Source organism: Tachypleus tridentatus, chromosome 10 (genome assembly GCF_004210375.1).
Source record: "Tachypleus tridentatus isolate NWPU-2018 chromosome 10, ASM421037v1, whole genome shotgun sequence".
Classification (NCBI taxonomy): domain Eukaryota; kingdom Metazoa; phylum Arthropoda; class Merostomata; order Xiphosura; family Limulidae; genus Tachypleus; species Tachypleus tridentatus.
Window position 1 is genome coordinate 114,208,319 of NC_134834.1, and position 26,015 is coordinate 114,234,333.

General features: G+C 32.5%; 2 protein-coding genes across 2 annotated transcripts in view; one reads left to right on the forward strand and one right to left on the reverse strand.

Annotated features, from left to right (window-relative positions):
• Positions 1–4,257, forward strand: part of LOC143228453 (SCY1-like protein 2) — a 196,509-nt gene extending 192,252 nt beyond the window's left edge. The window contains exons 12-13 of the mRNA XM_076459710.1: positions 2,983–3,135; positions 3,974–4,257. Of these exons, the coding sequence (XP_076315825.1) occupies positions 2,983–3,135; positions 3,974–3,997 (177 nt within the window). The 3' untranslated portion in view covers positions 3,998–4,257. The remainder of the gene's footprint in view (positions 1–2,982; positions 3,136–3,973) is intronic.
• Positions 1–26,015, reverse strand: part of LOC143230112 (SCY1-like protein 2) — a 457,312-nt gene that overhangs the window by 385,120 nt on the left and 46,177 nt on the right. The window lies entirely within an intron of this gene.

The following is a 26,015-nucleotide window of genomic DNA, read 5'->3' on the forward strand; positions in this document are numbered from 1 at the left end:
AAGAAGGTCCAAACATCGGTTCTATGTTAAGCATGACTAACTCCACCACAAAGACTGAAGAAGGTCCAAACATCGGTTCTATGTTAAGCATGACTAACTCACCAACAAAGACTGAAGAAGGTCCAAACATCGGTTCTATGTTAAGCATGACTAACTCCACCACAAAGACTGAAGAAGGTCCAAACATCGGTTCTATGTTAAGCATGACTAACTCACCAACAAAGACTGAAGAAGGTCCAAACATCGGTTCTATGTTAAGCATGACTAACTACCCCACAAAGACTGAAGAAGGTCCAAACATCGGTTCTATGTTAAGCATGACTAACTCACCAACAAAGACTGAAGAAGGTCCAAACATCGGTTCTATGTTAAGCATGACTAACTCACCAACAAAGCCTGAAGAAGGTCCAAACATCGGTTCTATGTTAAGCATGACTAACTACCCCACAAAGACTGAAGAAGGTCCAAACATCGGTTCTATGTTAAGCATGACTAACTCCTCCACGAAGACTGAAGAAGGTCCAAACATCGGTTCTATGTTAAGCATGACTAACTCCCCCACAAAGACTGAAGAAGGTCCAAACATCGGTTCTATGTTAAGCATGACTAACTCCACCACAAAGACTGAAGAAGGTCCAAACATCGGTTCTATGTTAAGCATGACTAACTCCACCACAAAGACTGAAGAAGGTCCAAACATCGGTTCTATGTTAAGCATGACTAACTCACCAACAAAGACTGAAGAAGGTCCAAACATCGGTTCTATGTTAAGCATGACTAACTCACCAACAAAGACTGAAGAAGGTCCAAACATCGGTTCTATGTTAAGCATGACTAACTACCCCACAAAGACTGAAGAAGGTCTAAACATCGGTTCTATGTTAAGCATGACTAACTCACCAACAAAGACTGAAGAAGGTCCAAACATCGGTTCCATGTTAAGCATGACTAACTCCTCCACAAAGACTGAAGAAGGTCCAAACATCGGTTCTATGTTAAGCATGACTAACTCCACCACAAAGACTGAAGAAGGTCCAAACATCGGTTCTATGTTAAGCATGACTAACTCACCAACAAAGACTGAAGAAGGTCCAAACATCGGTTCCATGTTAAGCATGACTAACTCACCAACAAAGACTGAAGAAGGTCCAAACATCGGTTCCATGTTAAGCATGACTAACTCCCCAACAAAGACTTAAAAGATTTCTTTTAAGGTTTATATTTTTACTGCGTGACATAATAAACCTAACGTTCTATCCTTGTGTAATATGTTTTACTACGTGACATAATAAACCTAACGTTCTATCCTTGTGTAATATGTTTTACCACGTGACATAATAAACCTAACGTTCTATCCTTGTGTAATATGTTTTACTACGTGACATAATAAACCTAACGTTCTATCCTTGTGTAATATGTTTTACTTCGTGACATAATAAACCAAACGTTCTATCCTTGTGTAATATGTTTTACTTCGTGACATAATAAACCTAACGTTCTATCCTTGTGTAACATGTTTTACTTCGTGACATAATAAACCTAACGTTCTATCCTTGTGTAATATGTTTTACTACGTGACATAATAAACCTAACGTTCTATCCTTGTGTAATATGTTTTACTTCGTGACATAATAAACCTAACGTTCTATCCTTGTGTAATAGGTTTTACTGCGTGACATAATAAACCTAACGTTCTATCCTTGTGTAATATGTTTTACTACGTGACATAATAAACCTAACGTTCTATCCTTGTGTAATATGTTATACTTCGTGACATGATAAACCAAACGTTCTATCTTTGTGTAACATGTTTTACTTCGTAACATAATAAACCAAACGTTCTATCTTTGTGTAATATGTTTTACTTCGTGACATAATAAACCAAACGTTCTATCCTTGTGTAATATGTTATACTTCGTGACATGATAAACCAAACGTTCTATCTTTGTGTAATATGAGATTCATTCGGTTCTCATTAGTTTGTTTGTTTTTTATTTCGCGCAAAGCTACTCGAGGGCTTCCTCCGCTAGCCGTTCCTAATTTAGCAGTGTTAGACTAGAGGGAAGGCAGCTGGTAATCACCACCCACCGCCAACTCTTAGGCTACTCTTTTCCCAACGAATAGTAGGATTGACCGTCACAGTATAATGCCCCCATGCCTGAAAGGGCGAGCATGTTTGGTACAACCGGCATTGGAACCCGCGACCCTCAGATTACGAGTCGAACGCCTTTTTCCACCTGACCATGTGGGGCTCCTCATTAGTAAAGACTTACAGAAACATTCATAAAATTAAACTGTAAATAATACTTGATTTTCAAAAACACTTTAATTTTTTGTCACCATGTCGAGTTCAAACTTCGTAGTATTTTATTTCTTTATTTCTTTTTATCAGCGGTATAGTTTCAACCTACAAACAATACTTTTATCAGCGGTATAGTTTCAACCTACAAACAATACTTTTATCAGCGGCATAGTTTCAACCTACAAACAATACTTTTATCAGCGGCATAGTTTCAACCTGCAAACAATACTTTTATCAGCGGTATAGTTTCAACCTACAAACAATACTTTTATCAGCGGCATAGTTTCAACCTGCAAACAATACTTTTATCAGCGGTATAGTTTCAACCTACAAACAATACTTTTATCAGCGGCATAGTTTCAACCTACAAACAATACTTTATCAGCGGCATAGTTCCAACCTGCAAACAATACTTTTATCAGCGGTATAGTTTCAATTTACAAACAATACTTTTATCAGCGGCATAGTTTCAACCTACAAACAATACTTTTATCAGCGGCATAGTTTCAACCTACAAACAATACTTTTATCAGCGGTATAGTTTCAACCTACAAACAATACTTTTATCTGCGGTATAGTTTCAACCTACAAACAATACTTTATTTATGAATTATTTGTCAAACTCAAGTTTATGAAAACAGTCGCAATAATATATTATTCTTATTTATTACTACTACCAGTCGAGTTCCAACTTAGGAACAGACCTTCTTACTGGCACTCAAGTACCTCCGAGAAGATTTTCGGCAGTTGCTTTATATAACACTATAGGTGGCAGCACTTCCTCATCCTCAAACCAGACCCCTAGTTTACTACAGCAAATTGGTTCTAGCGTGGTAGGTGAAGCTTTTCTTGTAAAGTTATTATAAAAGTGTCTCTAGGACTTTACATTAAGCGTTACTTCATAAAGTTGTGGATACAGTAGTCACCACACAGAATGTATGTTTTAACAGTTACTTTAATAAGTTGTAAATACAGTAGTCACCACACAGAATGTATGTTTTAACAGTTACTTTAATAAGTTGTAAATACAGTAGTCACCACACAGAATGTATGTTTTAACAGTTACTTTAATAAGTTGTAAATACAGTAGTCACCACACAGAATGTATGTTTTAACAGTTACTTTAATAAGTTGTAAATACAGTAGTCACCACACAGAATGTATGTTTTAACAGTTACTTTAATAAGTTGTAAATACAGTAGTCACCACACAGAATGTATGTTTTAAAAGTTACTGTAATAAGTTGTAAATACAGTAGTCACCACACAGAATGTATGTTTTAAAAGTTACTGTAATAAGTTGTAAATACAGTAGTCACAATTTAGAACGTACGTGTTGAAAGTTACTGTAATAAGTTGTAAATACAGTAGTCACAATTTAGAACGTACGTGTTGAAAGTTACTTTAATAAGTTGTAAATACAGTAGTCACAATTTAGAACGTACGTGTTGAAAGTTACTGTAATAAGTTGTAAATAAAGTAGTCACAATTTAGAACGTACGTGTTGAAAGTTACTTCATCAAATTATAAATACAGCAGTCACCACACAGAATGGATGTTTTGAAAACGTAACTTCAACAAGTATAATATTAAAAGTGTATAACATTTTACAACAGAAAATCAATTTCCTATCTTGCGAATGTTCGTAACATAATTTTTTTCTTTCTTCCAGCAACAGCTATTTTCTGGTAAATAACATATTTATTTACTGTCAAACAACTCAGAGTGGAGAGTAGAAAAACAGCTTCTGAAAGTCAAAACTTGAACAACTGTTGTAACCAAGCATGACGTCAAATCTTCAGATAAAGGGAGGCCATCTTTCAGAAGTTAGATTCTATCTTTGCAAGTCGATTTGACGAAACAGTCAAACAAAAATAACAGTTCTAATTAAAAGTGGAAAAGTGTCTCTTGGACATAATTCTTTGTTATTAAGAATATCATGTTGTTGTGACAAAAATGACAAACGGTCACGCTCTCGGTGTTACTAGAGTCAGTTTTTCTTTATGATAAACATATGTAATAATTTGATCCAATGAAACATAAATCTGATATGTTAAAGAACAAATTTAGTAGAAATTTATGCTTACCTAAGATAAAGTTAATAAAATATGTAAAATAGAAAAATGAGAGACTATTTGAAACCCGCTCTACCTTTTCCTTTCGCTTTGTTTTAACCCTACAATGGGCTACCTGCATCCTGTCCACCGCAAGGGATCGAACCTCGAACTCTTAATCCGTAAACTTATAAACTTAAACATATTAAGAGATTTATCACATTCAAATATATAACTAGTGTTTATTTTTTGTTATTGTTTTAAATTAGGTACTTCATAAACATATATTTCATTACTGAAGTAGCTGGAAATGTGTAGTATTATTTGGTTGGGCTTCGATTGATTATATTAAAACAATACTTTTAATACCCCAGTTTCCATTAGTATTGTTAGAATACCCAGCTTTTCTGCATGTTAACACTATACTTATTGTCCGACCAATGCACTTATACTGGTATCTATTTTCCAATTTCTGCACTCAGGTTACTATTGTTACCATTGTATCTAACCTTCAACCCAAGTATTGTTAAGACAATAATTACTTTCCAAACCTGTGACCTTGGGTTGAAATAAATAGACCTGTTATGGTTCGAGGGAACCTTTTGTTCCCATGGAGACAATCCCGTATATAGAGTCCTACATTTATCGTAATGAGGTTGTGATTCTCTGTTTAGTGTGTTATCTCTTTTGTGTTTAATGTGTTATCTCTTTTGTTGTTAAAGTTCTGTCACTCACCATGCTGAGTTTGTAAAAAGTTTACAAAGACGTCAAAAGTGTAATAACTTGAGCCACTGTGACGTCAATAGCAGCACGTGACATGATAAATTAGCTCAAAAATTTAGGTCGTATATTTGGTAGCAGTTTGACTATTATTAAACCTATTGAATGTTTACGAACGGTAGAAAGTGAACATACTATCGGTAATTCTGTTTGAAAAACACGTTCCATGTGATATCTGTTTTTACTAACATCACTTCAATAATTATATTGTTTACGAAAAAGTACAAGTAAGTTTGGTCTAAATTTTCTTTAGTGTGAAGTCCCAATAAGCATGGCCAATCACCAGACACTATGACCAACAAGCATGGCCAATCACCAGACACTATGACCGACAAGCATGGCCAATCACCAGACACTATGACCAACAAGCATGGCCAATCACCAGACACTATGACCAACAAGCATGGCCAATCACCAAACACTATGACCAACAAGCATGGCCAATCACCAGACACTATGATTATTCTCAAAGTTTCGTTACATCACTTTATCAATTCTGTCTTAACCCTAATAAAGCCAAAAGTTAGGTTTAAAAATATTAGTTTGGTGATTACCGTAATAATTTTAATTTCTTCAAGTTACCTGAAGAATGCCACGTTCCCGTTGTTGCTGCCATATGTAGTGGAAGTTTTATGAGATTTAACTTACACTGAACTACAATGTTCTGTTTCTTCTGTAAATGTTGTATTTTACTCGGTTATATGTTTAGTATCTTATAAGCGGACCCAACTTTCAAACTACCACTCTTAAGTTGAATTGATGAACTTGAATGCTTGAATGTTTAGTTTCAAGTCAATACTTTTGTGTGTGTAGTAAAGAGAAGTTTAATAACTTGTCTTGTTATACAACTGTTCGAGTTTAGTGTTGTAACAACGTCATATACAGATCTCCACTTGTCTTGTTATACAACTGTTCGAGTTTAGTGTTGTAACAACGTCATATACAGATCTCCACTTGTCTTGTTATACAACTGTTCGAGTTTAGTGTTGTAACAACGTCATATACAGATCTCCACTTGTCTTGTTATACAACTGTTCGAGTTTAGCGTTGTAACAACGTCATATACAGATCTCCACTTGTCTTGTTATACAACTGTTCGAGTTTAGTGTTGTAACAACGTCATATACAGATCTCCACTTGTCTTGTTATACAACTGTTCGAGTTTAGTGTTGTAACAACGTCATATACAGATCTCCACTTGTCTTGTTATACAACTGTTCGAGTTTAGTGTTGTAACAACGTCATATACAGATCTCCACTTGTCTTGTTATACAACTGTTCGTGTTTAGTGTTGTAAGAACGTCATATATAGATCTCCACTTGTCTTGTTATACAACTGTTCGAGTTTAGTGTTGTAAGAACGTCATATACAGATCTCCACTTGTCTTGTTATACAACTGTTCGAGTTTAGTGTTGTAACAACGTCATATACAGATCTCCACTTGTCTTGTTATACAACTGTTCGAGTTTAGTGTTGTAACAACGTCATATACAGATCTCCACTTGTCTTGTTATACAACTGTTCGAGTTTAGTGTTGTAACAACGTCATATACAGATCTCCACTTGTCTTGTTATACAACTGTTCGAGTTTAGTGTTGTAAGAACGTCATATATAGATCTCCACTTGTCTTGTTATACAACTGTTCGAGGTTAGTGTTGTAAGAACGTCATATACAGATCTCCACTTGTCTTGATATACAACTGTTCGAGGTTAGTGTTGTAAGAACGTCATATACAGATCTCCACTTGTCTTGTTATACAACTGTTCGAGTTTAGTGTTGTAACAACGTCATATACAGATCTCCACTTGTCTTGTTATACAACTGTTCGAGGTTAGTGTTGTAAGAACGTCACATACAGATCTCCACTTGTCTTGTTATACAACTGTTGGAGTTTAGTGTTGTAAGAACGTCATATATAGATCTCCACTTGTCTTGTTATACAACTGTTCGAGGTTAGTGTTGTAACAACGTCACATACAGATCTCCACTTGTCTTGTTATACAACTGTTCGAGTTTAGTGTTGTAACAACGTCATATACAGATCTCTACTTGTCTTGTTATACAACTGTTCGTGTTTAGTGTTGTAAGAACGTCATATACAGATCTCCACTTGTCTTGTTATACAACTGTTCGAGTTTAGTGTTGTAAGAACGTCATATACAGATCTCCACTTATCTTGTTATACAACTGTTCGAGTTTAGTGTTGTAAGAACGTCATATATAGATCTCCACTTGTCTTGTTCTACAACTGTTCGAGTTTAGTGTTGGAATTCTTCGAAACTGCCCTGACATAGTTATGAATAGAATGGTTACTTCGTTCGTACTTGTAAGCCATTCTGAAACATAACTTATATTTCTATGTGTGTCACGTAATATAATATTTACATGTCATCCGTTGTGTGAGCAGCCAGTATGGTACTATATATAAATCTATATCATCCTGAATAGAAATGATCTATTATTGCAAATTCTTTGTCATACACTTAACAAACAGCGGCTTTATAAAGAAATCGTAAGCATGTATTGCTATAACATTATTTCAGGTTTTGAGTTGGATATATATCATTACATCAGTACTATTTCCTCTCTTGTTTCATAGTTACAACGTATTCGTTGTAACAAAATATGAGTAAAATCTATATCGCTGACAACATTTTCGTTTTTTGTTTTCTGATTTTGATTTAGGTTCATCAAGAAGTTCATATCTTAACAAATCACTTTTTTAACTTTACTAAAAAAAATTCTGTACTGGGGAAACAGAGAACCACAGAAATATGTTGGGTTGAAACATTCTAAATATTGGACACATTTCGGCTTGAACTTATGTACTATTTACGTTTCTCAGTATTAAGTTAAGGTTGTGCAAATTAAAGTTTCCCTAATTATATTATCATTGTATCTAGGCTGTGTTTAAAATTTATATTTATTAGTTAGCCATCAGCATGTAATTGTCATACAGTTAATGAATTGTCGTTAATGGCAATTGTTGAAAAACTGTGAGTATATATATTACTGTTAGGCTTGGCATGACCAGGCGGTTTAAGGTCTTCGACTCGTAATCTGAGAATTGCGGGTTCGAAACCCCGTCGCACCAAACATGCTCGCCCTTTCAGCCTTGGGGGCGTTATAATGTGTCGATCAATCCTACTATTTGTTGGTAAAAGAGTAGCCCAAGAGTTGGCGGTGGGTGATGATGACTAGCTGCCTTTCCTCTAGTCTTATACTGCTAAATTAGGGACGGCTAGCGCAGATAGCCTACGTGAAGCTTTGCGCAAAATTCAAAAAAACAAACAAATATTGCTGTTAAAAGTTGTCATGTGACTCTCTGTAAATAGACAAACTTGTGTTCGTACCAAATTAAAACAGAATTTGGCGAGTGTCTAATAGACAAACTTGTGTTCGTACCAAATTAAAACAGAATTTGTCGAGTGTCTAATACTCTTTGTCATTAATATCTAGTTAAAAAAAAAGAACGTAATGAGGCCATCGATCACTAGACTACAAAATTAATATTAATTTAGCCGTGATATCTTGGCACATTAATAATAAAATAAACTATCCACCACACAATTACTATTAAGTAACGAACTAAAACATACATGAACATTCGCTTTGAAAGGGATTGGAGCAAGTACAATGTACTCTGACCTACAGGTAGTTTCAACACCAACATCCTAGAGCAGACAGATTGATAGCACTGACAGAAGAAAGAGAGAGGTCCATGTGAACTGAATCTCCCTAGTCATTAAAACCAAAAAGCTGATAAAGAAAGAAGCGAAAAAAATATTTTTTGTAACTCACCACTTGTGTTTCTTTAGCTCTCTCAAGAATTGATAGTTGTTCAATCATTCTTATAAAGTGCTTCGTCTTTCTTAAAAATAAATGCCAAATGATAAAGCAGTTTGTTTGTTTTCAACGACATACCTTATTATTATTGTCGTAAGACAGCGCAATGCTCTCTTCATAATTTGTTGGTCTTCTAATATAAGTTTAGAAAGGTTAAATGTGAATTAATTTCACAATCTTACTGCATGTATCTGTATTAACCAAGTAGTCTTAGCCAATATATTGTCACAATCTTACTGCATGTGTCTGTATTAACCATGTAGTCCTAGCCAATATAATGTCACAATCTTACTGAATGTGTCTGTATTAACCATGTAGTCCTAGCCAATATATTGTCACAATCTTACTGCATGTGTCTGTATTAACCAAGAAGTCTTAGTCAATATATTGTCACAATCTTACTGCATGTATCTGTATTAACCATGTAGTCCTAGCCAATATATTGTCACAATCTTACTGCATGTGTCTGTATTAACCATGTAGTCCTAGCCAATATATTGTCACAATCTTACTGCATGTATCTGTATTAACCATGTAGTCCTAGTCAATATATTGTCACAATCTTACTATATGTGTCTGTAATAACCATGTAGTCCTAGTCAATACATTGTCACAATCTTACTGCATGTGTCTGTATTAACCATGTAGTCCTAGTCAATATATTGTCACAATCTTACTATATGTGTCTGTATTAACCATGTAGTCCTAGTCAATACATTGTCACAATCTTACTGCATGTGTCTGTATTAACCATGTAGTCCTAGTCAATATATTGTCACAATCTTACTATATGTGTCTGTATTAACCAAGTAGTCCTAGTCAATACATTGTCACAATCTTACTGCATGTGTCTGTATTAACCATGTAGTCCTTGTCAATACATTGTCACAATCTTACTGCATGTGTCTGTATTAACCATGTAGTCCTAGCCAATACATTGTAATTATCAGTTTCTTAGAAGTAAACTTTTAACTCTTATCAGAAGATCATATTCTGATATGAAAGAGTTATCCTGTAATTATTCATTGACATAAAATGAGTTCTATTAGTTGTATATTACTTCACGTTACTCGCTTCTGTTGTCACTATATATACAGTACAGAAGTTCACTAAAAACTAGCATTTTCACTTACATTACAGACTAGTGCACCGCGAGATTCACAAACTACACACACAGAACTACACACTGGCCTTTATTAGATGTACACAGAGTTTTACTCACCATACACTAATCTCTATTAGATGTACACAGAATTTTACTCACCATTAACTAATCTCTACTCACTATACATAGAGTTTTACTCACCATACACTAATCTCTATTAGATGTACACAGAGTTTTACTCACCACAAACTAATCTCTACTCACTATACATAGAGTTTTACTCACCATACACTAATCTCTACTCACTATACATAAAGTTTTACTCACCATACACTAATCTCTATCACATATACATAGAGATATACTCACCATGCACTAATCTCTATTAGATATATATAGAGTTTTACTCACCATGCACTAATCTCTATTAGATATACATAGAGTTTTACTCACCATACACTAATCTCTATTACATATACATAGAGATATACTCACCATGCACTAATCTCTATTTGATATACATAGAGTTTTACTCACCTTGCACTAATCTATATTATATATACATAGAGTTTTACTCCCCATGCACTAATCTTTATTAGATATACATAGAGATTTAGTCCCCATGCACTAATCTCTATTAGATATACAAAGAGTTTTACTCCCGATGCACTAATCTTTATTAGATATACATAGAGATTTAGTCCCCATGCACTAATCTCTATTAGATATACATAGAGTTTTACTCCCCATGCACTAATCTCTATTAGATATACAAAGAGTTTTACTCCCCATGCACTAATCTCTATTAGATATACATAGAGTTTAACTCCCAATGCACTAATCTTTATTAGATATACATAGAGTTTTACTCCCCATGCACTAATCTCTATTAGATATACATACAGTTTAACTCCCCTTGTACTAATCTCTATTAGATATACATAAAGATTTACTCACCATACACTAATCTCTATTACATATACATAGAGCTTTACTCCCCTTGCACTAATCTCTATTAGATATACAAAGAGATTTACTCACCATGCACTAATCTCTATTAGATATACAGAGAGATTTACTCACCATACACTAATCTATATTAGATGTACACAGAATTTTACTCACCATTAACTAATCTACACTCACTATACATAGAGTTTTACTCACCATACACTAATCTCTCTTAGATGTACACAGAGTTTTACTCACCACACACTAATCTCTACTCACTATACATAGAGTTTTACTCACCATACACTAATCTCTACTCACTATACATAAAGTTTTACTCACCATACACTAATCTCTATCACATGTACATAGAGATATACTCACCATGCACTAATCTCTATTAGATATATATAGAGTTTTACTCACCATGCACTAATCTCTATTAGATATACATAGAAATTTACTCACCATACACTAATCTCTATTACATATACATAGAGATATACTCACCATGCACTAATCTCTATTTGATATACATAGAATTTTACTCAACTTGCACTAATCTCTATTATATATACATAGACTTTAACTCCCAATGCACTAATCTCTATTAGATATACATAGAGTTTAACTCCCCATGCACTAATCTCTATTAGATATACATAGAGATTTACTCACCATACACTAATCTCAATTACATATATATAGAGCTTTACTCCCCATGCACTAATCTCTATTAGATATACATAGAGTTTTACTCACCATGAACTAATCTCTATTAGATATACATAGAGTTTTACTCCCCATGCACTAATCTCTATGAGATATATATAGAGTTTACCTCACAATGCACTAATCTCTATTAGATATACATAGAGTTTAACTCCCCATGCACTAATCTCTATAAGATATGCATAGAGATTTACTAACCATACACTAATCTCTATTACATATACATAGAGCTTTACTCCCCATGCACTAATCTCTATTAGATATACATAGAGTTTTACTCACCATGCCCTAATCTCTATTAGATATACATAAAGATTTACTCAACATACACTAATCTCTATTACATATACATAGAGATATACTCACCATGCACTAATCTCTATTTGATATACATAGAGTTTTACTCACCTTGCACTAATCTATATTATATATACATAGACTTTAACTCCCAATGCACTAATCTCTATTAGATATACATAGAGTTTAACTCCCCATGCACTAATCTCTATTGGATATACATAGAGTTTTACTTACCATGCACTAATCTCTATTAAATATACATAGAGTTTTACTCCCCATGCACTAAACTCTATTAGATATACAAAGAGTTTTACTCCCCATGCACTAATCTTTATTAGATATACATAGAGTTTAACTCCCAATGCACTAATCTCTATTAGATATACAGAGTTTTACTCCCAATGCACTAATCTCTATTAGATATACATAGAGTTTCACTCCCCATGCACTAATCTATATTAGATATATATAGAGATTTACTCACCATACACTAATATCTATTACATATACATAGAGCTTTACTCCCCTACACTAATCTCTATTAGATATACATAGAGTTTAACTCCCCATGCACTAATCTCTATTAGTTATATATAGAGTTTTACTCACCATACACTAATCTCTACTCACTATACATTGAGTTTTACTCACCATACACTAATCTCTATTACATATACAAAGAGTTTTACTCCCCATGCACTAATCTCTATGAGATATATATAGAGTTTAACTCCCAATGCACTAATCTCTATTAGATTTACATAGAGTTTAACTCCCCATGCACTAATTTCTATAAGATATACATAGAGATTTACTAACCATACACTAATCTCTATTACATATACATAGAGCTTTACTCCCCATGCACTAATCTCTATTAGATATACATAGAGTTTTACTCACCTTGCACTAAACTCTATTAGATATACATAAAGTTTTACTCACCATATACTAATCTCTACTCACTATACATTGAGTTTTACTCACCATGCACTAATCTCTATTAGATATACATAGAGTTTTACTCAACATACACTAATCTCTATTACATATACATAGAGATATACTCACCATGCACTAATCTCTATTTGATATACATAGAGTTTTACTCACCTTGCACTAATCTATATTATATATACATAGACTTTAACTCCCAATGCACTAATCTCTATTAGATATACATAGAGTTTAACTCCCCATGCACTAATCTCAATTACATATACATAGAGCATTACTCCCCATGCACTAATCTCTATTAGATATAGATAGAGTTTTACTCACCATGCACTAATCTCTATTAGATATACATAGTTTTACTCCCCATGCACTAAACTTTATTAGATATACAAAGAGTTTTACTCCCCATGCACTAATCTTTATTAGATATACATAGAGTTTAACTCCCAATGCACTAATCTCTATAAGATATACAGAGTTTTACTCCCAATGCACTAATCTCTATTAGATATACATAGAGTTTCACTCCCCATGCACTAATCTATATTAGTTATATATAGAGTTTTACTCACCATACACTAATCTCTATTACATATACATAGAGATATACTCACCATGCACTAATCTTAATTAGATATACAAAGAGTTTTACTCCCCATGCACTAATCTCTATGAGATATATATAGAGTTTAACTTCCAATGCACTAATCTCTATAAGATATACATAGAGATTTACTAACCATACACTAATCTCAATTACATATACATAGAGCATTACTCCCCATGCACTAATCTCTATTAGATATATAGAGAGTTTTACTCACCATGCACTAATCTCTATTAGATATACATAGTTTTATTCCCCATGCACTAATCTCTATTAGATATACAAAGAGTTTTACTCCCCATGCACTATGCTTTATTAGATATACATAGAGTTTAACTCCCAATGCACTAATCTCTATTAGATATACAGAGTTTTACTCCCAATGCACTAATCTATATTAGATATACATAGAGATTTACTCACCATACACTAATATCTATTACATATACATAGAGCTTTATTCCCCATACACTAATCTCTATTAGATATACATAGAGTTTAACTCCCCATGCACTAATCTCTATTAGTTATATATAGAGTTTTACTCACCATACACTAATCTCTATTACATATACATAGAGATATACACACCATGCACTAATCTCTATTAGATATATAGAGAGTTTTACTCACTATACACTAATCTCTATTAGATATACATAGAGATTAACTCCCAATGCACTAATCTCTATTAGATACACATAGAGTTTTACTCCCCATGCACTAATCTTTATTAGATATACATAGAGTTTAACTCCCAATGCACTAATCTCTATTAGATATACAGAGTTTTACTCCCAATGCACTAATCTATATTAGATATACATAGAGATTTACTCACCATACACTAATATCTATTACATATACATAGAGCTTTACTCCCCATGCACTAATCTCTATTAGATATACATAGAGTTTAACTCCCAATGCACTAATCTCTATTAGATATACATAAAGTTTTACTCAACATACACTAATCTCTATTACATATACATAGAGATATACTCACCATGCACTAATCTGTATTTGATATACATAGAGTTTTACTCACCTTGCACTAATCTATATTATATATACATAGACTTTAACTCCCAATGCACTCATCTCTATTAGATATACATAGAGTTTAACTCCCCATGCACTAATCTCTATTAGATATACATAGAAAGTTACTCACCATACACTAATATCTATTACATATACATAGAGCTTTACTCCCCATACACTAATCTCTATTAGTTATATATAGAGTTTTACTCACCATACACTAATCTCTCCTCACTATACATTGAGTTTTACTCACCATACACTAATCTCTACTCACTATACATAAAGTTTTACTCACCATACACTAATCTCTATCACATATACATAGAGATATACTCACCATGCACTAATCTCTATTAGATATTTATAGAGTTTTACTCACCATGCACTAATCTCTATTAGATATACATAGAGTTTTACTCACCATACACTAATCTCTATTACATATACATAGAGATATACTCACCATGCACTAATCTCTATTTGATATACATAGAGTTTTACTCACCTTGCACTAATCTATATTATATATACATAGAGTTTTACTCCCCATGCTTTAATCTTTATTAGATATACATAGAGATTTAGTCCCCATGCACTAATCTCTATTAGATATACATAGAGATTTACTCCCCATGCACTAATCTCTATTAGATATACAAAGAGTTTTACTCCCCATGCACTAATCTTTATTAGATATACATAGAGATTTAGTCCCCATGCACTAATCTCTATTAGATATATATAGAGTTTTACTCCCCTTGCACTAATCTCTATTAGATATACAAAGAGTTTTACTCCCCATGCACTAATCTCTATTAGATATACATAGAGTTTAACTTCCAATGCACTAATTTCTATTAGATATACATAGAGTTTAACTCCCCTTGTACTAATCTCTATTAGATATACATAAAGATTTACTCACCATACACTAATCTCTATTACATATATATAGAGCTTTACTCCCCTTGCACTAATCTTTATTAGATATACAAAGAGATTTACTCACCATGCACTAATCTCTATTAGATATACATAGAGTTTTACTCACCATACACTAATCTCTATTAGATGTACACAGAATTTTACTCACCATTAACTAATCTACACTCACTATACATAGAGTTTTACTCACCATACACTAATCTCTCTTAGATGTACACAGAGTTTTACTCACCACGCACTAATCTCTACTCACCATACATAGAGTTTTACTCACCATACACTAATCTCTACTCACTATACATAAAGTTTTACTCACCATACACTAATCTCTCTCACATGTACATAGAGATATACTCACCATGCACTAATCTCTATTAGATATACATAGAGTTTTACTCACCATACACTAATCTCTATTACATATACATAGAGATATACTCACCATGCACTAATCTCTATTTGATATACATAGAGTTTTACTCACCTTGCACTAATCTATATTATATATACATAGAGTTTTACTCCCCATGCACTAATCTTTATTAGATATACATAGAGATTTAGTCCCCATGCACTAATCTCTATTAGATAGACATAGAGTTTTACTCCCCATGCACTAATCTCTATTAGATATACAAAGAGTTTTACTCCCCATGCACTAATCTTTATTAGATATACATAGAGATTTAGTCCCCATGCACTAATCTCTATTAGATATACATAGAGTTTTACTCCCCATGCACTAATCTCTATTAGATATACAAAGAGTTTTACTCCCCATGCACTAATCTCTATTAGATATACATAGAGTTTAACTCCCAATGCACTAATCTTTATTAGATATACATAGAGTTTTACTCCCCATGCACTAATCTCTATTAGATATACATAGAGTTTTACTCACCATGCCCTAATCTCTATTAGATATACATAAAGATTTACTCAACATACACTAATCTCTATTACATATACATAGAGATATACTCACCATGCACTAATCTCTATTTGATATACATATAGTTTTACTCACCTTGCACTAATCTATATTATATATACATAGACTTTAACTCCCAATGCACTAATCTCTATTAGATATACATAGAGTTTAACTCCCCATGCACTAATCTCTATTAGATATACATAGAGATTTACTCACCATACACTAATCTCAATTACATATACATAGAGCTTTACTCCCCATGCACTAATCTCTATTAGATATACATAGAGTTTTACTTACCATGCACTAATCTCTATTAAATATACATAGAGTTTTACTCCCCATGCACTAAACTCTATTAGATATACAAAGAGTTTTACTCCCCATGCACTAATCTTTATTAGATATACATAGAGTTTAACTCCCAATGCACTAATCTCTATTAGATATACAGAGTTTTACTCCCAATGCACTAATCTCTATTAGATATACATAGAGTTTCACTCCCCATGCACTAATCTATATTAGATATATATAGAGATTTACTCACCATACACTAATATCTATTACATATACATAGAGCTTTACTCCCCCTACACTAATCTCTATTAGATATACATAGAGTTTTACTCCCCATGCACTAATCTTTATTAGATATACATAGAGATTTAGTCCCCATGCACTAATCTCTATTAGATATACATAGAGTTTTACTCCCCATGCACTAATCTCTATTAGATATACATAGAGTTTTACTCCCATGCACTAATCTCTATTAGATATACATAGAGATTTACTCCCCATGCACTAATCTCTATTAGATATACATAGAGTTTTACTCCCCATGCACTAATCTCTATTAGATATACATAGAGTTTTACTCCCCATGCACTAATCTCTATTAGATATACATAGAGTTTAACTCCCAATGCACTAATCTCTATTAGATATACATAGAGTTTTACTCCCCATGCACTAATCTCTATTAGATATACATAGAGTTTTACTCACCATGCCCTAATCTCTATTAGATATACATAAAGATTTACTCAACATACACTAATCTCTATTACATATACATAGAGATATACTCACCATGCACTAATCTCTATTTGATATACATAGAGTTTTACTCACCTTGCACTAATCTATATTATATATACATAGACTTTAACTCCCAATGCACTAATCTCTATTAGATATACATAGAGTTTAACTCCCCATGCACTAATCTCTATTAGATATACATAGAGATTTACTCACCATACACTAATCTCATTACATATACATAGAGCTTTTACTCCCCATGCACTAATCTCTATTAGATATACATAGAGTTTTACTCACCATGCACTAATCTCTATTAGATATACATAGAGTTTTACTCCCCATGCACTAAACTCTATTAGATATACAAAGAGTTTTACTCCCCATGCACTAATCTTTATTAGATATACATAGAGTTTAACTCCCAATGCACTAATCTCTATTAGATATACAGAGTTTTACTCCCAATGCACTAATCTCTATTAGATATACATAGAGTTTCACTCCCCATGCACTAATCTATATTAGATATATATAGAGATTTACTCACCATACACTAATCTCTACTTACTATACATTGAGTTTTACTCACCATACACTAATCTCTATTACATATACAAAGAGTTTTACTCCCATGCACTAATCTCTATGAGATATATATAGAGTTTAACTCCCAATGCACTAATCTCTATTAGATTTACATAGAGTTTAACTCCCCATGCACTAATCTCTATAAGATATACATAGAGATTTACTAACATACACTAATCTCTATTACATATACATAGAGCTTTACTCCCCATGCACTAATCTCTATTAGATATACATAGAGTTTTACTCACCATGCACTAATCTCTATTAGATATACATAAAGTTTTACTCACCATATACTAATCTCTACTACTATACATTGAGTTTTACTCACCATGCACTAATCTCTATTAGATATACATAGAGTTTTACTCACCATACACTAATCTCTATGCATATACATAGAGATATACTCACCATGCACTAATCTCTATTTGATATACATAGAGTTTTACTCACCATGCACTAATCTCTATTATATATACATAGACTTTAACTCCCAATGCACTAATCTCTATTAGATATACATAGAGTTTAACTCCCCATGCACTAATCTCTATTACATATACATAGAGTTTACTCCCCATGCACTAATCTCTATTAGATATACATAGAGTTTTACTCACCATGCACTAATCTCTATTAGATATACATAGTTTTACTCCCATGCACTAATCTCTATTAGATATACAGAGTTTTACTCCCAATGCACTAATCTCTATTAGATATACATAGAGTTTCACTCCCCATGCACTAATCTCTATTAGATATATATAGAGTTTTACTCACCATACACTAATCTCTATTACATATACATAGAGATATACTCACCATGCACTAATCTTATTAGATATACATAGAGTTTTACTCCCCATGCACTAATCTCTATTAGATATATATAGAGTTTAACTTCCAATGCACTAATCTCTATTAGATATACATAGAGATTTACTCACCATACACTAATCTCTATTACATATACATAGAGCATTTACTCCCCATGCACTAATCTCTATTAGATATATAGAGAGTTTTACTCACCATGCACTAATCTCTATTAGATATACATAGTTTTACTCCCCATGCACTAATCTCTATTAGATATACAAAGAGTTTTACTCCCCATGCACTAATCTTTATTAGATATACATAGAGTTTAACTCCCAATGCACTAATCTCTATTAGATATACAGAGTTTTACTCCCAATGCACTAATCTCTATTAGATATACATAGAGATTTACTCACCATACACTAATCTCTATTACATATACATAGAGCTTTACTCCCCATGCACTAATCTCTATTAGATATACATAGAGTTTAACTCCCCATGCACTAATCTCTATTAGTTATATATAGAGTTTTACTCACCATACACTAATCTCTATTACATATACATAGAGATATACACACCATGCACTAATCTCTATTAGATATACATAGAGTTTTACTCACCATACACTAATCTCTATTAGATATACATAGAGATTAACTCCCAATGCACTAATCTCTATTAGATATACATAGAGTTTTACTCCCCATGCACTAATCTTTATTAGATATACATAGAGTTTAACTCCCAATGCACTAATCTCTATTAGATATACAGAGTTTTACTCCCAATGCACTAATCTATATTAGATATACATAGAGATTTACTCACCATGCACTAATCTCTATTACATATACATAGAGCTTTACTCCCCATGCACTAATCTCTATTAGATATACATAGAGTTTAACTCCCAATGCACTAATCTCTATTAGATATACATAAAGTTTTACTCAACATACACTAATCTCTATTACATATACATAGAGATATACTCACCATGCACTAATCTCTATTTGATATACATAGAGTTTTACTCACCTTGCACTAATCTATATTATATATACATAGACTTTAACTCCCAATGCACTCATCTCTATTAGATATACATAGAGTTTAACTCCCCATGCACTAATCTCTATTAGATATACATAGAAAGTTACTCACCATACACTAATCTCTATTACATATACATAGAGCTTTACTCCCCATACACTAATCTCTATTAGTTATATATAGAGTTTTACTCACCATGCACTAATCTCTCCTCACTATACATTGAGTTTTACTCACCATACACTAATCTCTACTCACTATACATAAAGTTTTACTCACCATACACTAATCTCTATCACATATACATGAGATATACTCACCATGCACTAATCTCTATTAGATATATATAGAGTTTTACTCACCATGCACTAATCTCTATTAGATATACATAGAGTTTTACTCACCATACACTAATCTCTATTACATATACATAGAGATATACTCACCATGCACTAATCTCTATTTGATATACATAGAGTTTTACTCACCTTGCACTAATCTATATTATATATACATAGAGTTTTACTCCCCATGCACTAATCTTTATTAGATATACATAGAGATTTACTCCCATGCACTAATCTCTATTAGATATACATAGAGTTTTACTCCCCATGCACTAATCTCTATTAGATATACAAAGAGTTTTACTCCCCATGCACTAATCTTTATTAGATATACATAGAGATTTAGTCCCCATGCACTAATCTCTATTAGATATATATAGAGTTTTACTCCCCTTGCACTAATCTCTATTAGATATACAAAGAGTTTTACTCCCCATGCACTAATCTCTATTAGATATACATAAAGTTTAACTCCCAATGCACTAATTTCTATTAGATATACATAGAGTTTAACTCCCCTTGTACTAATCTCTATTAGATATACATAAAGATTTACTCACCATACACTAATCTCTATTACATATATATAGAGCTTTACTCCTTGCACTAATCTTTATTAGATATACAAAGAGATTTACTCACCATGCACTAATCTCTATTAGATATACATAGAGTTTTACTCACCATACACTAATCTCTATTAGATGTACACAGAATTTTACTCACCATTAACTAATCTACACTCACTATACATAGAGTTTTACTCACCATACACTAATCTCTACTCACTATACATAAAGTTTTACTCACCATACACTAATCTCTCTCACATATACATAGAGATTTACTCACCATGCACTAATCTCTATTAGATATACATAGAGTTTTACTCACCATACACTAATCTCTATTACATATACATAGAGATATACTCACCATGCACTAATCTCTATTTGATATACATAGAGTTTTACTCACCTTGCACTAATCTATATTATATATACATAGAGTTTTACTCCCCATGCACCAATCTTTATTAGATATACATAGAGATTTAGTCCCCATGCACTAATCTCTATTAGATAGACATAGAGTTTTACTCCCCATGCACTAATCTCTATTAGATATACAAAGAGTTTTACTCCCGATGCACTAATCTTTATTAGATATACATAGAGATTTACTCCCCATACACTAATCTCTATTAGATATACATAGAGTTTTACTCCCCATGCACTAATCTCTATTAGATATACAAAGAGTTTTACTCCCCATGCACTAATCTCTATTAGATATACATAGAGTTTAACTCCCAATGCACTAATCTCTATTAGATATACATAGAGTTTTACTCCCCATGCACTAATCTCTATTAGATATACATAGAGTTTAACTCCCCATGCACTAATCTCTATTAGATATACATAGAAGATTTACTCACCATACACTAATCTCTATTACATATACATAGAGCTTTACTCCCCATGCACTAATCTCTATTAGATATACAAAGTTTACTCACCATGCACTAATCTCTATTAGATATACATAGAGTTTTACTCACCATGCACTAATCTCTATTAGATATACACAGAATTTTACTCACCATTAACTAATCTACACTCACTATACATAGAGTTTTACTCACCATACACTAATTTCTCTTAGATGTACACAGAGTTTTACTCACCACACACTAATCTCTACTCACTATACATAGAGTTTTACTCACCATACACTAATCTCTACTCACTATACATAGGTTTTACTCACCATACACTAATCTCTATCACATATACATGAGATTTACTCACCATGCACTAATCTCTATTAGATATATATAGAGTTTTACTCACCATGCACTAATCTCTATTTGATATACATAGAATTTTACTCAACTTGCACTAATCTCTATTATATATACATAGACTTTAACTCCCAATGCACTAATTTCTATTAGATATACATAGAGTTTAACTCCCCATGCACTAATCTCTATTAGATATACATGAGATTTACTCACCATACACTAATCTCATTACATATATATAGAGCTTTACTCCCCATGCACTAATCTCTATTAGATATACATAGAGTTTTACTCACCATGAACTAATCTCTATTAGATATACATAGAGTTTTACTCCCCATGCACTAATCTCTATTAGATATATATAGAGTTTACTCCCATGCACTAATCTCTATTAGATATACATAGAGTTTAACTCCCCATGCACTAATCTCTATAAGATATGCATAGAGATTTACTAACCATGCACTAATCTCTATTAGATATACATAAAGATTTACTCAACATACACTAATCTCTATTACATATACATAGAGATATACTCACCATGCACTAATCTCTATTTGATATACATAGAGTTTTACTCACCTTGCACTAATCTCTATTATATATACATGACTTTAACTCCCAATGCACTAATCTCTATTAGATATACATAGAGTTTAACTCCCCATGCACTAATCTCTATTAGATATACATAGAGATTTACTCACCATACACTAATCTCAATTACATATACATAGAGCTTTACTCCCCATGCACTAATCTCTATTAGATATACATAGAGTTTTACTTACCATGCACTAATCTCTATTAAATATACATAGAGTTTTACTCCCCATGCACTAAACTCTATTAGATATACAAAGAGTTTTACTCCCCATGCACTAATCTTTATTAGATATACATAGAGTTTAACTCCCAATGCACTAATCTCTATTAGATATACAGAGTTTTACTCCCAATGCACTAATCTCTATTAGATATACATAGAGTTTCACTCCCCATGCACTAATCTCTATTAGATATATATAGAGATTTACTCACCATACACTAATATCTATTACATATACATAGAGCTTTACTCCCCCTACACTAATCTCTATTAGATATACATAGAGTTTTACTCCCCATGCACTAATCTTTATTAGATATACATAGAGATTTAGTCCCCATGCACTAATCTCTATTAGATAGACATAGAGTTTTACTCCCCATGCACTAATCTCTATTAGATATACAAAGAGTTTTACTCCCGATGCACTAATCTTTATTAGATATACATAGAGATTTAGTCCCCATGCACTAATCTCTATTAGATATACATAGAGTTTTACTCCCCATGCACTAATCTCTATTAGATATACAAAGAGTTTTACTCCCCATGCACTAATCTCTATTAGATATACATAGAGTTTAACTCCCAATGCACTAATCTTTATTAGATATACATAGAGTTTTACTCCCCATGCACTAATCTCTATTAGATATACATAGAGTTTAACTCCCCATGCACTAATCTCTATTAGATATACATAGAGATTTACTCACCATACACTAATCTCTATTACATATACATAGAGCTTTACTCCCCATGCACTAATCTCTATTAGATATACAAAGAGATTTACTCACCATGCACTAATCTCTATTAGATATACATAGAGTTTTACTCACCATACACTAATCTCTATTAGATATACACAGAGTTTTACTCACCATTAACTAATCTACACTCACTATACATAGAGTTTTACTCACCATACACTAATCTCTCTTAGATATACATAGAGTTTTACTCACCACACACTAATCTCTACTCACTATACATAGAGTTTTACTCACCATACACTAATCTCTACTCACTATACATAGAGTTTTACTCACCATACACTAATCTCTATCACATATACATGAGATTTACTCACCATGCACTAATCTCTATTAGATATACATAGAGTTTTACTCACCATGCACTAATCTCTATTTGATATACATAGAGTTTTACTCACCATGCACTAATCTCTATTATATATACATAGACTTTAACTCCCAATGCACTAATCTCTATTAGATATACATAGAGTTTAACTCCCCATGCACTAATCTCTATTAGATATACATGAGATTTACTCACCATACACTAATCTCAATTACATATACATAGAGCTTTACTCCCCATGCACTAATCTCTATTAGATATACATAGAGTTTTACTCACCATGCACTAATCTCTATTAGATATACATAGAGTTTTACTCCCCATGCACTAATCTCTATGAGATATATATAGAGTTTACCTCACAATGCACTAATCTCTATTAGATATACATAGAGTTTAACTCCCCATGCACTAATCTCTATAAGATATGCATAGAGATTTACTCACCATGCACTAATCTCTATTAGATATACATAGAGATTTACTCAACATACACTAATCTCTATTACATATACATAGAGATATACTCACCATGCACTAATCTCTATTTGATATACATATAGTTTTACTCACCTTGCACTAATCTATATTATATATACATAGACTTTAACTCCCAATGCACTAATCTCTATTAGATATACATAGAGTTTAACTCCCCATGCACTAATCTCTATTAGATATACATAGAGATTTACTCACCATACACTAATCTCAATTACATATACATAGAGCTTTACTCCCCATGCACTAATCTCTATTAGATATACATAGAGTTTTACTTACCATGCACTAATCTCTATTAAATATACATAGAGTTTTACTCCCCATGCACTAAACTCTATTAGATATACAAAGAGTTTTACTCCCCATGCACTAATCTTTATTAGATATACATAGAGTTTAACTCCCAATGCACTAATCTCTATTAGATATACAGAGTTTTACTCCCAATGCACTAATCTCTATTAGATATACATAGAGTTTCACTCCCCATGCACTAATCTATATTAGATATATATAGAGATTTACTCACCATACACTAATATCTATTACATATACATAGAGCTTTACTCCCCTACACTAATCTCTATTAGATATACATAGAGTTTTACTCCCCATGCACTAATCTCTATTAGATATACATAGAGTTTTACTCCCCATGCACTAATCTCTATTAGATATACATAGAGTTTTACTCCCCATGCACTAATCTCTATTAGATATACAAAGAGTTTTACTCCCATGCACTAATCTCTATTAGATATACATAGAGTTTACTCCCCATGCACTAATCTCTATTAGATATACATAGAGTTTTACTCCCCATGCACTAATCTCTATTAGATATACATAGAGTTTTACTCCCCATGCACTAATCTCTATTAGATATACATAGAGTTTAACTCCCAATGCACTAATCTCTATTAGATATACATAGAGTTTTACTCCCATGCACTAATCTCTATTAGATATACATAGAGTTTTACTCACCATGCACTAATCTCTATTAGATATACATAGAGTTTTACTCAACATACACTAATCTCTATTACATATACATAGAGATATACTCACCATGCACTAATCTCTATTTGATATACATAGGTTTTACTCACCTTGCACTAATCTATATTATATATACATAGACTTTAACTCCCAATGCACTAATCTCTATTAGATATACATAGAGTTTAACTCCCCATGCACTAATCTCTATTAGATATACATAGAGATTTACTCACCATACACTAATCTCAATTACATATACATAGAGCTTTACTCCCCATGCACTAATCTCTATTAGATATACATAGAGT